The sequence below is a fragment of the Microtus oregoni genome, unplaced genomic scaffold, assembly GCF_018167655.1.
Source record: "Microtus oregoni isolate MIOR12 unplaced genomic scaffold, Mior012 000074F_003, whole genome shotgun sequence".
In the NCBI taxonomy this organism is placed as follows: domain Eukaryota; kingdom Metazoa; phylum Chordata; class Mammalia; order Rodentia; family Cricetidae; genus Microtus; species Microtus oregoni.
In genome coordinates this window covers 1,100,001-1,115,976 of record NW_024543990.1, presented here as the reverse complement: position 1 = coordinate 1,115,976, position 15,976 = coordinate 1,100,001, and the positions used below count along the sequence as shown (strand labels likewise).

At 37.4% G+C, this 15,976-nt stretch overlaps 1 protein-coding gene across 1 annotated transcript in view; it reads right to left on the bottom strand.

The window, feature by feature from the left end:
* The window catches only part of Ppef1 (protein phosphatase with EF-hand domain 1), a 115,798-nt gene that overhangs the window by 51,766 nt on the left and 48,056 nt on the right, over nt 1–15,976 (bottom strand). Inside the window, exon 4 of the mRNA XM_041642404.1 lies at nt 12,429–12,592. Coding sequence (XP_041498338.1) covers nt 12,429–12,592 — 164 coding nt within the window. The remainder of the gene's footprint in view (nt 1–12,428; nt 12,593–15,976) is intronic.

Below are 15,976 nucleotides of genomic sequence, written 5' to 3'. Positions count from 1 at the left end.
TTTATAGTCTCATGTTATTTTTTTGATATTATCCCTTTGCTTAGAATATTTTTGATTATTTTTGGTTCTTAGATTCCAAGAGAAAAGATGGGGAAAATGGGGGTGAGATTCACATGCCTGAAGAAAGGGTTCAGACAAAAGACAGACAGAATCATTTCAAAGGGAGGGAAAAAGGAAGCAAGGAAGGAAAAGAAAAGCAGAGAGCCTGTGAATGAGGTGTAGCTCTGTATTTGGTGAGACACCCTACCATTCGTGTAGTAGGTATTACTGAGCATGGAGACCTCACGAGGCAGCCACACAAGCTCCCAAGCTTCCTAAAGATGGCTCCAGAATTTGGTGTACTGAGTGCTCAGGACAAGAAGCACATTGCAATAAAAGTCTAACTATAGAAAATATTCCAGTCTCAAAATACATGGACTATTTGCTACTGCCTTCCCATACTCCTCCAGTTACAGCATCCATAGGGTCACATTTACTCTGTGTTCTCCCTGAAGCTTTTAAAAATCTAATGTGTCTTTCTCCTTCGTTTTAAATTATGAATTTTCCAAACACATACTCCACAAAGAAAAGATAACAAATAAGTGATTATCACACAGACTTAACTGATATCAACACAGCTTTAAGAGTCAGGTTGGCTTAGAATTGGGATGTTCACTATGGTAGTCATTTGCAATATTAGATAACAGAGTGCTTAAAATGGAGGCTACTGAGAATTGAGAAGTGCTATAAGAACAAAATTTAGGCACGGCGGTGGTGGCATGCATACTAGGGAGGCGGAGGCAGGTGGATCTCTGAGTTCGAGGTCAACCTGGACTAGAGTGTGAGTTCCAGGACAGCCAGGACTACACAGAGATATCCTGTCTCAAACAACAACAACAAAGAATAAAATCCAAACTGGATTTCAAAGCCTTGGTATGAAAATAAGCACAGCAAGCCTCAATGATTTTAATATTATTATATATTAAAATGTTTCATATACTGAATTAAATATATTGTTAAAATTGATTTTGTCTTTTTTTCTTTTTTTAATGTGACTACTAGAAAATTCTAAGTATATGGTCCATATGTTTCTATTAGACCATCACTCCTGCCCATGTAAGTCTTTTCCCTACAATAATATTCTAAAGACATTCAATCCACATCCACATCTTATTACTTATTACTTATTTATTTCGGTTTGTAACACAGGTTGGCTCAAGCATCATGACAACCCTCCTGCCTCAGCTTCCCAAGTCTTTGGATTAATATTTTCTTCGTAGCTTTACATTTTGTTATATATTTTATTGGGGAGCACATACATGTCACAGCACGTGTGGGAAGGTCAGAGGACAATTTATGAGAGCTGTTTCTGTCCTTCCACCATATTCTTCAGCTTGGTGGTATCTGCCTTTGCCCACTGATCAATCTCAATGACCCCTGGATAAATATTTTTAAAGAATGGGCAAAAATGCTTTTTACTGTCTTGTTTCTGTCTGTACATTTAATCTACAGATTTCTAATGCTGGTTTAACGTGCAATTGTAGCTTTTCTGGCCCTTTGTACCACTCTCAGAGTAACTGCATCTAAAGGCATATTTCTTTTCTTTTTTATTTTATTTACTTATATTTTGTGTATATATATTCTGCATGGACACTTATATGCCAGAAGAGGGCATCAGATCCTATTATAGATGGTTGTGAGTCACCATGTGGTTGCTGGGAATTGGACCTCTGGAAGAGCAGCCAGTGCTCTTAACTGCCGAGCCATCTTTCCAGTTCTCATTTTGTTTTCTAATGTTAACAAACTTCACTGAAAATATCTTATGAACAGAAAATTCTTAATATAATTTTCTCTTTTCTTGTTTTAGTTTTTCGAGAGAGCTATATATCAGCAGGATTACAATTGTTATGTTAAAAATGTTAAATATTCAAAGTAGTTTGTTCAAATGTTGCCTTTTGCATTTATAAATATATCAGATAAAAGAATCACCTAAATATTAGCATTATCATAAAAGGATTCAAGGAAGAAACTTCTACTTTGAAAGGATATCATCTTCTTTGTGTGTGTTTGTGTGTGTGTGGTAATGTGTATATGTGTTTGTATGTATGAGAGAGAGAAAAAAAACAGAGAAGCAGAGAGACAGAGGGAGATGAGACAGAGAGAGAGATCGGTTGTCGTACAACTAGCTATGTAGACTAAGCTAGTCTACATAGAACAATCCTTCTGTCTCTGCCTTCATACCAAGTTTTGGAATGCAGACATATGCTATCATGTCTGGCTTATTTCTATTTTTAAGTTGTTTGTTGAAATAGGGTCTCACTATATAGCCTTGACTGACCTAGAAGTCACTATACAGACCAAGTTAGCCTTGAATTTATAATGACCCTATTGCTTCTGCCTCCCAAGTACTGGGATTAAAAGCATGTGTCACCATAAATGGCTCAAGTAGTTTTTAGATGACAAACAATATATTGTTTTTACTGAATTAAAAAATATCATTAAAAAGGAGGTGGAATAAGCTGGGCAGTAGTGGCACACACCTTTAATCCCAGCACTTGGGAGCCAGAGACATGCAGATCTTTGTGAGTTCGAGGCCAGCCTGGTCTACAGAGCAAATTCCAGGATGGATTCCAAAAGATAGAGAGAAACAATGTCTCAAAATAACCCAAAAGGGGGGGCACAGAATAATGAAAAATTATTTTTCCTTTTAATTTCTGTCCCTAGAGATAGCTAATGTTGATAATGTTTTGAGTATCTTTCCCCTAAATATTCTTTGTTTATGAGCATATAAAAATTAATATAACCATACAGTAATATTCAAATGTAGGTATAAATGTTCAATCCCTTAACTAAACGTGATATTATATATCAAAGTAACTGTACATTAACTTAAAAATTAGGACTAAAGCACATGGATGAACTCTAACAGCATCATGACAAGTGAAAGAAGCCAAACACCAAGGACCATGTCTGTTCCACTAATATGAAACATCCAGAGTAGTGACTGCTGGGAGCCGAAGTCTGGAAGAAAGAGAGTGACTGCTAATGAGTAGAAAGTTTCATTTTGAGCCGGGCGATGGTGGCGCACGCCTTTAATCCCAGCACTCGGGAGGCAGAGGTAGGCGGATCTCTGTGAGTTCGAGACCAGCCTGGTCTACAGAGCTAGTTCCAGGACAGGCTCCAAAGCCACAGAGAAACCCTGTCTCGAAAAACCAAAAAAAAAAAAAAAAAAAAAAAAAAAGAAAGTTTCATTTTGAGATGACAAAAACATTTGGAAAATAGGAGTCCTTGCCCAAGGCTGTGGGTTCAATCCCTAATACTGAAAAATAAATATTTTTTTTAAAAAAAGTTCTAGGACTAAATAGCATTGACAGTTTGATAGCATTTTAATATACCCCCAAACCATCTTCTTTGCAATTGCTGTAACAAAACAACAGGACCAAGGGAATTACGGTTCCAGAGGATGAGAGCTCATGACTGTCATAGCAGGGAACATAGCAGCAGGCAGGCAGGCCGGTACTGAGGCAGTAGCTGAGTGCGCAGGTCTCTGCAATCAACAAGAACTAGGCAGAGAGAATGGCTCTAGTCTTTTAAATTTCAAAGCCCACCCCAAGTGATACCCTCCTCCAATAAGCCACACCTTCTAATCTCTTCAAACAGTTTCATCAATGTCTGTGTGTTGGGTGGAGCAAATATTCAAATATATTGGCCTATGGGGGCCGTTCTTATTCAGACCACCATAGCCACCAAAGCATATACTTTGAAATAATTAAAATGACTAATTTTATGGGATTTTTATCTCAATTTTAAATATGTATTTCTCAATTTATTTTTACAAATGAGAACACATTATATACAATGCTCAACATTGATTCCTCTTTTAATATATTTTCTCCATATTTATAGAGCCCAAATCATCAAACATCAATATAATGGTTGCATATTTTATCTACTTGAACATACTATCTATGTTTGTTTTAACTCGGACTCCAATGATGTAATTATTTAAATACTCTACAAGTCTGTTGCCATTGTTCCTTATTTGCCTCAGTTTTATTTCTTGTATTTTGCATCCTCATAGGCCTGGTTATATTGATACTGAGTTTTGGATATTATATATGAAAAACTATAAAACTATTTTAGGCCTATTTTCTCCCAGAGAATTTAAATTTGCTGTTGGCAGGTGGCCAGAAGAACTAGCTATCTAGCGTGATCTCAAATCATTTTTAGGAATTAGATGATTCAAAGGCCTGCTGCACTTCCAGCAAAGCCAATCTACCACTTCCAGTTCACTCTTATTTCTGGGCTATGCCTTCTAGCGTCCTAATCTGAGAATGAGGGTTTGGGATGATGTCAGAGAAAAGGGTAGTATAGGGAAATTCAAGACCCAATCTTTCCAGAGAAATATTGAAAAATCAAGCAAAATTTATTTTACTTTATTTTCCTTTTCCTTTTTCTCTCTTGCTTGCTCTTATCTTCTGGTGTTTAAGGCAATCTCTGTTAAAATATTAACTGTACACAAGCTATAGGAACAAGCTGTAGTAACAAAACTGTTCACAACCAGACTTAATAGACATCTATAAAACACTTTACCCAGCAAAAGAACATTACACATTTACCTTAAACACACGTGGGAAATTCTCCAGGGTAGACTAGATGATAGGCCACAAAATAAGCCTCAGAATTTTTTTTATCTTTTTAAAAGTTTTTTTTAATTTATTTGATTTTTCAAAAAATACCAATCCAAGTATCCACTCCCTCCCCTCCTCCCATTCCCTCCAAATACCCTCCCACCCCACCCCCATCCACTCCTCAGAGAGGGTAAGGCACATTGCTTTGTGGAGGGTTCAAGGCCCTCCCTACTATATCTAGGCTGAGCAAGGTATCCATCCAAAGAGAATAGGTTCCCAAAAAGCCAGTACAAGCAGTAGGGATAAATCCTAGTGCCACTGCCAGTGGCCCTGTAGTCTGCCCCAGCCATACCATACAACTGTCAACCACATTTAACATGAATTTGGCATGCAAATGGATGGAATTAGAAAACACTATCCTGAGTGAGGTAACCCAGACCCAAAAAGATGAATATGGTATGTACTCATAAGTGGATACTAGCTATAAACAAAGAATATTGAGCCTCGGAATATTTTTTAAAAATTAAGATTGAAAGCAAGCAGAGTAGCTTCTCTGATTAGAATGGAAAGAAATCAGTAGCAAAATTACCAAATTTATAAATATGTGAAAATTATACAACAAATCCCTAACCAATGAGTTAAAAAGGACAAAGTATAAAAAATTAGGACATGAGCAGAAATGAAAGCACAATGTACCAAAACTTACAGGATATAGAAACAAACATGCTCAAAAAGAAATATATATTGCATTTTTTTTAAAAGGCTCTTAAATCATTAACATAAGGCTTTAAGGTGGGATGGAGAACTAGCTCATCAGTCAAGAGCATGTGCTGCTCTTGCAGAGGACCCAGGTTTGGTTCCAGCACCTAGATGATGGCTCACAACCATCTATTACTCCAGTTCCTGCGACTCCAATGCCGTGATGCCCTTTTCTGATCTATGTGGGTATGATGCACTCCCACACATAAAAAGTAAAAGACAAGCACGATCAGCAGGTGGGACTTCTGCAGGCAGGCTGATCCTCCACCCCACTACACATGGAACTCTGTAACCTACAAGCCCCACTCAGGCCCCCAAAGCCACAGAACCCATCCCCCCCAAACAGCCCTTCCTCATGCATCAGCGACCCCCCCAAGGCATAGGCACCACAAGAACAGATTGGAGAAGAGGTGGATGATTGGTCTCCTGGCTGTACAACTGAGGTCTCTAGGTCTTGGGCCTTGGGGTACATCCTGTGCCCCTACCCCTCCCATCACAACCCCAGCAGCCAGTCAGCAGGGAAGGCTACTGCAGACAGGCTGCTTTGCCATCCCCACCACCCACTGGGCCCTGTAGCCTACAAGCCCCACTCCACCCCTACAAACCCATGGAACCCATCATCTCCCCCATCTCTGCCAACCATTCCCCAAGGCATTAGTGGCCCAGAGGCACAGACACCATCTGCACAAATTGGAGGAAGAATCAACGCCTGTATCTATAATTACCCCAAACCCAGATGGGTAGACGGCAGTGTAAGAATACATTAAAAAAAAAAAACAACATAGCACCACCAAAACCTAGTGGTTCTACGACAGCAAGAACTGAACATCCCAACACAGATGAAATAGAAGAAAACAACCTTAAAAATAGCTTTAAGATGATGATAGAGGCCCTTAAAGAGGAAATGAAAATTTCCCTTAAAGAAATGGAGGGAAAGATGAACAAAAAATTGGAAAAAAATCAATAAAGCCCTTAAAGAAGCCAATAAAAAACAATCAAACAGGTGAAGGAAACAATTCAAGACTTGAAAATTGAAATACAGACAATAAAGAAGACACAAACCGAGGGTTATTCTGGAAATGGAAACCGTGGGTAAAGAAACAGGAACTACAGATGCAAGCATAACCCAAGAGATAGAAGAGATATCTCAGGTGTTGATGATACAATAGAAGTAGATTTATCAGTCAAAGAAAACACTAAGTCCAACAAATTCTTAACACAAAACATCCAGGAAATCTGGGACACCATGAAGAGACCAAACCTAATAATAATAGGTATAGAAGAAGGAGAACTCCAGCTCAAAGGCACAGAAAATAAATTCAACAAAATCATAGAAGAAAACTTTCCCAACCTAAAGAAGGGCATACCTATGAAGATACAAGAAACTTACAGAATATCAAATGCACTGGACCAAAAAAATGTCTCCTTGCCACATAATAATCAAAACACTAAACATATAGAATAAAGACTATTAAGAGCTATAAAGGAAAAAGGTCAAGTAGTACATAAAGGCAGACCCATCAGAATAGCCTGACTTCTCAATGGAGAATCTGAAAGCCAGAAAGTCCTGGACAGATGTTATGCAGACACTAAGAGACCACAGATGCCAGCCTAGACTACTATACCTATCAAAGCTTTTAATCACCATAGATGGAGAAAACAAGATATTCCATGAAAAAAACAGATTTTAAAAAATATTTTTCCACAAATCCAGTCATACAGAAAGTACTAGAAAAAAACTTCAACCCAAGGAAGTTAGCAGCATTCACAAAAACACAGGCAATAGATAGTAATACACCAGCAAATCATAAAGAAAGAAAACACACATACAGATTACCACCACCAACAACAAAAACACGAAATAACAGGAATTAACAATCACCAATCATTAATATCCCTTAATATCAATGGACTCAACATAATAGGTATAAAACCAGGAGCTGTCCTTCTGCTGCATATGAGAAACACACCTCAACTTCAAAGACAGACATTACCTCAGAATAAGCGGTTGGGAAAAGATTTTCCAATCAAATGGACCTAAGAAGCAAGCTGGTGTAGCTACCCTAATATCTAACAAAATAGACTTCAAACTAAAATCAATCAAAAGAGATGAAGGACATTTCATATTCATTACAGGAAAAATCCATCAAGATGAAATATCAATTCTGAACACTTATACCCCAAATATAAGGGTACCCACAGTTATAAAAGAAACATTACTAAAGCTTAAAGCACACACACTAATAGTGGGAGACTTCAATACCCCACTCTCACCAATGGACAGGTCTGCCAGACAAATTTAACAGAGAAATAAGAGAACTAACAGATGTTATGACTCAAATGGGCTTAACAGTCATCTATAGAATATTCCACCCAAATACAAAAAGAATATACCTTCTTCTCAGCACCTCATGGAACCTTCTCTGAAATTGACCACATATTCGCTTACAAAGCAAATCTCAATAGATGCAAAACTTTGGAATAACTTCCTGTATCTTATCAGATCACCATGATTTAAAGTTAGAATACAACAACACAAATTACAGAAAACCTAAAAACTCATGGAAACTGAATAATGCTCAACTGAATTACCCCCGGGTCAAGGAAAAAATAAGAAAGAAATCAAAGACTTCCTAAAATTCAATGAAAATGAAGGCACAATGTACCCAAACTTATGGAAGACTATGAAAGCAGTGCTAAGTGGAAAGTCCATAGCACTAAATGCCTACATAAAGAAAGTGGAGAAATCTCACACTAGTGACTTAACAGCACACCTGAAAGCTCTAGAACCAAAGAAGCAAACTCACCCAGGAGTAGACAACAGGAAATAATCAAATTGAGGGCTGAAATCAATAAAAAAGAAAGAAAGAAAACAATACAAAGAATCAATGAAACAAAGAGTTGGTTCTTCAAGAAAATCAACAAGAAAAACAAATCCTTATCCAAACTAACCAAAAGACAGAGAGAGAATATGCAAATTAATAAAATCAGAAATGAAAAGGCGGACATAACAACTGACAGGAAATTCAGAGAATCATTAGGTCGTACTTAAAAAATCTGTGTTCCACAAAACTGGAAACTCTAAAAGAAATGGATAATTTTCTGGATAGGTATCACATACCAAAACTAAATCAAAACCAGATTTTTTTTAAAAAAAATATTTATTTATTTATTATATATACAATATTCTGTCTGTGTGTATGCCTTCAGGCTAGAAGAGGGCACCAGACCTCATTACAGATGGTTGTGAGCCACCATGTGGTTGCTGGAAATTGAACTCAGGACCTTTGGAAGAACAGGCAATGCTCTTACCCTCTGAGCCATCTCTTCAGCCCTCAAAACCAGATTTAAATAGACCTATAACCCCTGTGGATTTAGAAGCAGTCATTAAAAGTCTCCCAACCAAAAAAGCCCAGGGTCAGATGGTTTCAGCACAGGATTCTACCAGATTCTCAAAGAAGAGCTGATACCTGTACTCCTCAAATTGTTCCACACAATAGAAACAGAAAGAACTTTGCCAAACTCTTTTTATGAGGCTACAGTTTACCCTTCATTCCAAGTCAGACAAAGATACAGCAGAGAAAGAGAATTACAGACCAATCTCCCTCATGAACATTGATGCAAAATTACTCAATAAAATACTAGCAAACCAAATCCAAGAATACATAAAAAAATTATCCACTATGATCAAGTAGGTTTCATTCCAGAAATTCAGCGATGGCTCAACATACAAAATCCTGTCAATGTAATCCAACTTATAAACAAATTGAAAGAAAAGAAATCACATGGGTGGGTAGGAGGTAGAGGGAGGGGAAAGGGAGGGAGAGGGAAATGTGGTTGGTATGTAAAAGGAATAAAAAAATTAAATAAAAAAACAGAAATCAGATGGAAAGAATGATTTAATGCATTAGAAAAAAATAGACTGAACTAAAAGCTAGCAGTTGAATGAAAATAAGGATTATGGTATAGATAAAAGCGTTTTTATAAAAAGCAATCAAGAGTCAACCATAATTGATTCTCTAAAAACCATCAACAATTTTTTCTAAAAAAAAAATCTTTAGCTATAGTAAAGTAACTGTGGCAAGGGAAGGAGGGAGGGAGGGATGAGGGAGAGACAGAGAAAGAATAAACTGGGGTATATTGAGGTAAAAAATCAGAACAAAGTGAGAAATCACTATCAACATTCAAGACATTTCAAAGGGTTATGGCAATACTATGAGTTACTGTATACCAATAAATTTGGTAAGTTGGATGAAATAAAACCACATCTGAATGGTCCTTGAAAAAAATGCAGAGATTAGATCAGTATCCAAAACCATCTAACAAAGAAAGTTCAAGACCTTGGGCTGAGGAGATGGTACAGCAGTTAAAAGCACTTGCTGGCCGGGCGGTGGTGGCGCACGCCTTTAATCCCAGCACTCGGGAGGCAGAGGCAGGCGGATCTCTGTGAGTTCGAGGCCAGCCTAGTCTACAGAGCGAGTACCAGGACTGGCTCTACAGCTACTGAGAAACCCTGTCGCAAAAAACCAAACACACGCACACACACACACACACACACACACACACACACACACACACACACACACACACAGCACTTGCTGCTTTTACAAAGAACATAAGTTGCTTCCCAGTATACACATGTTAGTTTCCTAACTGTCTATAATTCCAACTCTAGGAGATCCCATACCCTCTTCTGACTTTCATACATACCAGGTATTCACATGTAGCACACACATACACGAAGGCAAACACTTATATACATAAAATAAAAATAAATATATCTTGGAAGGGGAGCACTGAAAGGGTACCAAACAGTTAAAAAGGAATTAACAATCTTTCTTAAATTCTTCATAAACTATTGGAAATACTTCCTAGCTTACTCCATGAAACCAACATTACCCTGATAGTAAAGTCAAAAGAGATATGAAAATAAACTAAAAACCATTATCTCCTGTGAATATAGACCTTAAAATCTTCAAGAAAATGTCAGCATACCAAATCCAACAGCATTTTAGGAAGAATCACACCACAACCAAAAAGAATTTATTTCAATGATACAGGGGAAATGAAGTTAGAAAATTAATCCATGTGATGAAGATAGAAAATGAATCAATGTATTTTAAGACATGAACAGAATGAAAGAACACACACACACATGCACACACACAAATTCACTACAGTTGACATAAGAAAAACATTTAACCAAATCCACAACTTTTATGTGAAAACTATGTAAAAAACTATGAGTAAAAGGCAACTTCCTCAGCATGAGAAAGGGGAAAATCTGCAGCTAACATGAAACTCAAAGACAAAACACTCAACACTGTTTGAAGACCTGCAACAAAATAACTGTGCCCACTTTTGTTACATGTTAACTCTAAAGAGGTCATAAACCTAAATGCAACAGATAAAAATTTTAAAATTCTTAGAAGAACAGGGAAATCTTCATGATCATGAGTTTGGCAATGGATTATAAAAACATATATATATATATATATATATATATATATATATATATTTCAACCAAATTTAAAACTTTTGTATATCAAAGTGCATTACCAAGAAAGGACCATTTGGCACATACAACCAAGTAACGTTATACATACTGATCAGGCTATACTTAGGAATATATATGAGTATACATATGTGCATGTAACAGCAATTAGTGAAAAAGAGGCTAAGAAATTCAAGAGTGGTGAGGGATACATGGAAGGGTTTGGAAAGAGAGAAAGGAAGGGAAGGGAGGGGAGGGGAGGGGAGGGGAGGGGAGGGGAGGGGAGGGAAAAATGTTGTAATTACATTATAATCTCAAAAAATACAAAGTGAAAAGACAAACTAATGAAAGGGGAATACAGTTCCAAGTCATATGTGTGGTAGGGCACTTATATCTAGAGAGAACCCTCACAATTCAGTAATAACAAGATAACTGATATTTAAAACTGGCAAAGGTTCTATATAGATATTTCTCCAAATGTTTACAAATGGCTGGTAGATTAAAAGACTGAACATTATTAGAGAAACGTCAGTCAAAACTAGAATTAGACATCACTTCAAATACATTTGGAGAGCCATCACCAAATTAAATAATAAGTATCAAAAAGTGGAGTAGGTAGAACCCTTATATACAGCTGGTAGAAATGTGAAACTGTTCAGCTGCTTGCAGAAAAACTTGAGCAGTTATTCAAAAACTTAGACATAGAGTTAGCTATATAACCCCAGAATTCCTCTCCTAGGCATATACACAACCAAGTGAATGGGGGCACGTCTAGAAAAAAATGTATGTGAATTTGATAGCAGCATTATTTATAGGATCCAAAAGGTATAAAATATTCAAATATCAATATACTGAGAAATCAGTAAACAAATGTGTAGTATACAATGAAATATTATGCAGCCATAAAAAGAAATGATGTATTTCTATGTGCTCCCACACGGGCAAATATTAGAAACACTGTGTTTAGTGAAGGAAGCCAAACATAAAAAAACCAATATAAAGCCAGGCGGTGGTGGCGCACGCCTTTAATCCCAGCACTCGGGAGGCAGAGGCAGGTGGATCTCTGTGAGTTTGAGACCAGCCTGGTCTACAAGAGCTAGTTCCAGGACAGGCTCCAAAACCACAGAGAAACCCTGTCTCGAACCCCCCCCCCCAAAAAAAACAATATAATACAACTTCATTCATGTGTATGAAATATCTGGAATAGGCAAATCAGCAGAGACTGAAAATAGAAGAGTAGCTATTTAGGGGAAAGGAAGGAATAATAGATGGAAATGATGAAAATGTTCTATAATTAGTGCTAATACGTATACAACCTTGTGACTACATTAAAATTGCTGAGCCATATACTTTTAAATAAAAACTGTACAGTTTGTGCACTCTTCTCAGAAGATGAACAGGGAGATGCTGCAGGCACCCGAGAAGACATCTATTTTTTAGGTTAAACAAAGAGAGTAACTGTCACACAATGTAAACCATTTCCCATGGAAATACAAGTCAGAACATTTTCACCCATGCATCTGATAGGTGTGAACAAGAACCAGAGCAGCTTCTGTTGAGGTTACCTGGTGTTTCTTGAAGGCCCGAAGAAGTAAATCAATGTCAGTAAACGTGAGAGGAAACTGCAGCCGAGGGCCATCGTAAGAGTCGGGTACTTCTATCAACCCCAAATATTCCTGTCTATCCTTGTTTTCCTGCATAGGTTTTTCAAAAAGTCGACTTACTATTGCTGGAAAGGAAAGATAAAGAGGTATCAGATGGGGATTCGGCAGTCTAATGCCTCAAAGACCACTCTTAAATATCTGTGCAAGAGACTATACTGCTCTGAATGCCAACAGAGCGCACATAAAACTATGATGAATATCTAATTCTGAAGTTGGTAGCCGCCATCATCCCTTTCTGGAATTATGCTTCGTCAAAGCAGTGAGTCCATGATCAATGGGGAGAAGACCATGAAGCACATGAAAAACTGGTTAGTCAAGGTATTTTGATGTTCTGAAGTTGAAGTCTGATTCTTTGGTTCACTCTTACTTACCAGATCCTTACAAGCAAGGCTAAAAGTATGAACAATGCGCTGCATTTGGTTCAAGCAGCTGCTGCTATTCATGATCTACACAAAATTAAACCGCAACATTCAATTTTCCCCTTGTTAAAGACTTCAGAGGATTTTGCTTAGCTTTAATTGATTTGTTTCTCTCTATGTACAATGTTTCTTCTGTGGTTTTCTTTTTTTCTTGGGAACAAAGCAGATAAAACTTAAATGACAAACCATAGGCAAAAATAACTAAAGGCCACACCCTGTCTCTGAGATATTTCTGTATGGTAATAGTCTGCCAGCACTGCCCGTTTACTAAGGCAATTGAGTATGGCTGAAACCTACAATCATTTCCTGCCAAGTTGCCTATGAAACAGGCCCCTGAACAGAAACCTAGACAATTCAGGCAGAGAAAGGTGCAAGAGAATGTGATAGAGTAGCTGCAAAGTGGCCTCAGGATTGCATCCTAACTTCTATCCATGCTTCTTACAATGTGATCTTCATCAAGAGTATCTTTCCCTTGCTTTCGAGATGACTTAGGCTAATTACTTTAAACTATTCTGAAAAAATGTGGCTCAAGAGCTACCTACCAGCTCCAAGTCCAGGTCTCAAGAGGCCTTCTATGATTCCATGCTCTCTGTTTGGGAACACAGCCATCTTCACTCAGCCCAAGCTCTCCTACCGAAAGGCCATGATTAATGGAACAGGGCAGCTAAACCGAGCCAAGGATGTCCTAGATCAGCTAATAGCCAGCAGATCTCTAGACGCATCAATAAACTCCAGCCAATATTAAAAAATCTGTCAAACCGACTGTGCCAATGTCAGAAATGTTCAGCTAACTTATAGACTTGCTAGGAAAAAAAAACACATTTTTTTCCTATGTCACTGAGATATTGTGGCTCCTTTGTGGTATTATAACCACGTGTTTGTTATTAAGGCTATCACCCTAAGTTCTCTGCAAAAAACAAAAACAAAACAAAACAAAAAAACAAAACCATATCTTTTCTGAATATCTAAAGTTGGTCACCTATGAAAGATAGGGTGCTATCTGATGTAGACAGAGTATATGTTTTCCATGGTCAATTATGATGAGCAGTAAGTCAAGAAGTAAATCTGAAAACTTGTTCTAAACTAGGAAATAACATTTAACAATTTCATTAAAATATATTCTAAATTGTTATGTAATCCCAGTATGTTTTGGTGAGAGTAGATAATACTGTATAAAAAGTGGAACTGAGGTATAATAACATCTGTATTCAATGTGGTCAACAGACATCATTTTTCTCCTTTGATTTTGGTCTGATATTTAGGGAAAACTGAATTTTTCAATTTATGCTAGAAACCAGAAATGCAGGACATCCTGTTTAATTTGATTTCAGATTCATCATGTAGGCAGTGAAGCCTAAATAGTCTCCTTAACTCCCCTAATGATCACACCATTCATTTTATTTGGGAATTGTCCTGCAAAGGAAAGATGAAATATCAGGCAACTCTTAGGAATATAACACCCCTGTCCACAGAAACCCCACAGTTTTACTGCATCAGCTAACGGAGACAAAGTTTTTGTTATAGACTCTAGAAAAGAAAGCGAACATGGAGCACATGTGATTAGAACTGAGGGACCTTGTGTTTTAGGTGAGGTATGTTTATGGCATGACTGTAGTGTATAGTTTTTGAAACGCACCTGATTAAAACATGGGTGTTAGCAGAAAAGAGAAAGAAGTTGAGTATATAGATCTGTAGTGTAGGGATAAGTCCCGCCCCTTAGGGGGCGTGTTCGCCTTGGGCTAATGTTTACCTATAAATCTGGCAAGCATGCTTGCAGGGCTTGCTTCTGCTTTCCTGGTCTCCACAGGAACGGTGGTTCTGTAAGCCTATTTCGCCATTAAAGCTGTATATATATTTACAATCTGTCTGCATTCGTTTATGCCATTACACTGTAGATGCCAATACATATGGAGAACCCCCCTCCCCACATGCGGCCCCTTTCCAAGTCTTCAGAAGCTTGGCAGCCTGGGGAGTCACTTTCTGTTGTCTCCATCTTCAGTGTAACCCTCTTTTTAGGCTTTGTCATACAATAAGACATGGCCAAAGACATCTCTAATTTAAAACACTAGCCCTGGATCACATATCTGCTTATTTGGACATGTCTACATTTATTGCTCCTAGTATTTTTTTCCACTCTAGGACAATCCTTTCTTCTTTATCTTTATGTTTTGGATAATTTATCTTCATCCTTCAAAACTCAGCAGACTTCCCAGGTCGGGTCCCAAACTCTACCATTTCAATAACAAAATTGATGATGATGATGATCGCGACAATGACAAGAAGATAATAGATAGCTCTGACTTACTGCATGCTTGCTACGTAGCAGGCAGTGTTATAAGAAGGTGAGGGTTGCTATTTTCTCATTAAATACATTGATATTGATAAATAAGAAACTACATCAACAATAAAGACTGTTGATTGTGCATTAACCAAAAGAATTAATTTTAATAGATCACGAAAAATGCTAAATTTTTTAATTTAGGAAAAGATTCTATTTTCCTGGTCACTGCCTTCACACATGCTCCCATTTCTCCCCTTCCCATTGGCTAGTAACAAATACATTTTATCAATGCTAGTCAGTGATGAAAACTCGAATTCAGTTATTTTAAGAACAAAACAAAATATTCTTTTAAAATCAATAGCTTAGTATAGTCCTTTCTTCCAGATATTTAGTGTCCCTTATTTCATAAAAAGCTTAATGATAAATTAATGCAAATTCCACTTCTCTAAGTCAATTCATCAGTAAAACTATGCAATATGAAATATTTGAGATTAATTTATTTTAATTTTGGTTTGTGTATATGAATTTCTGCCTGCACATCTATCTTTGCATCACATATATATCTGGTATCCACAGAGGCAAGAAGATGACATTGGTCTCCCTGGCACTGGAGTAACTGAAGATTGTGAGCTGCCATGTGGGCACTAGGAAATGAACCCGGGCCCTCTGCAAGAGCAGCAAATGCTCTTCGCTGTTGAGCTATTTCTCCAGCTCCAATATCAAGTCTTACTCTATATTAAATCATTATC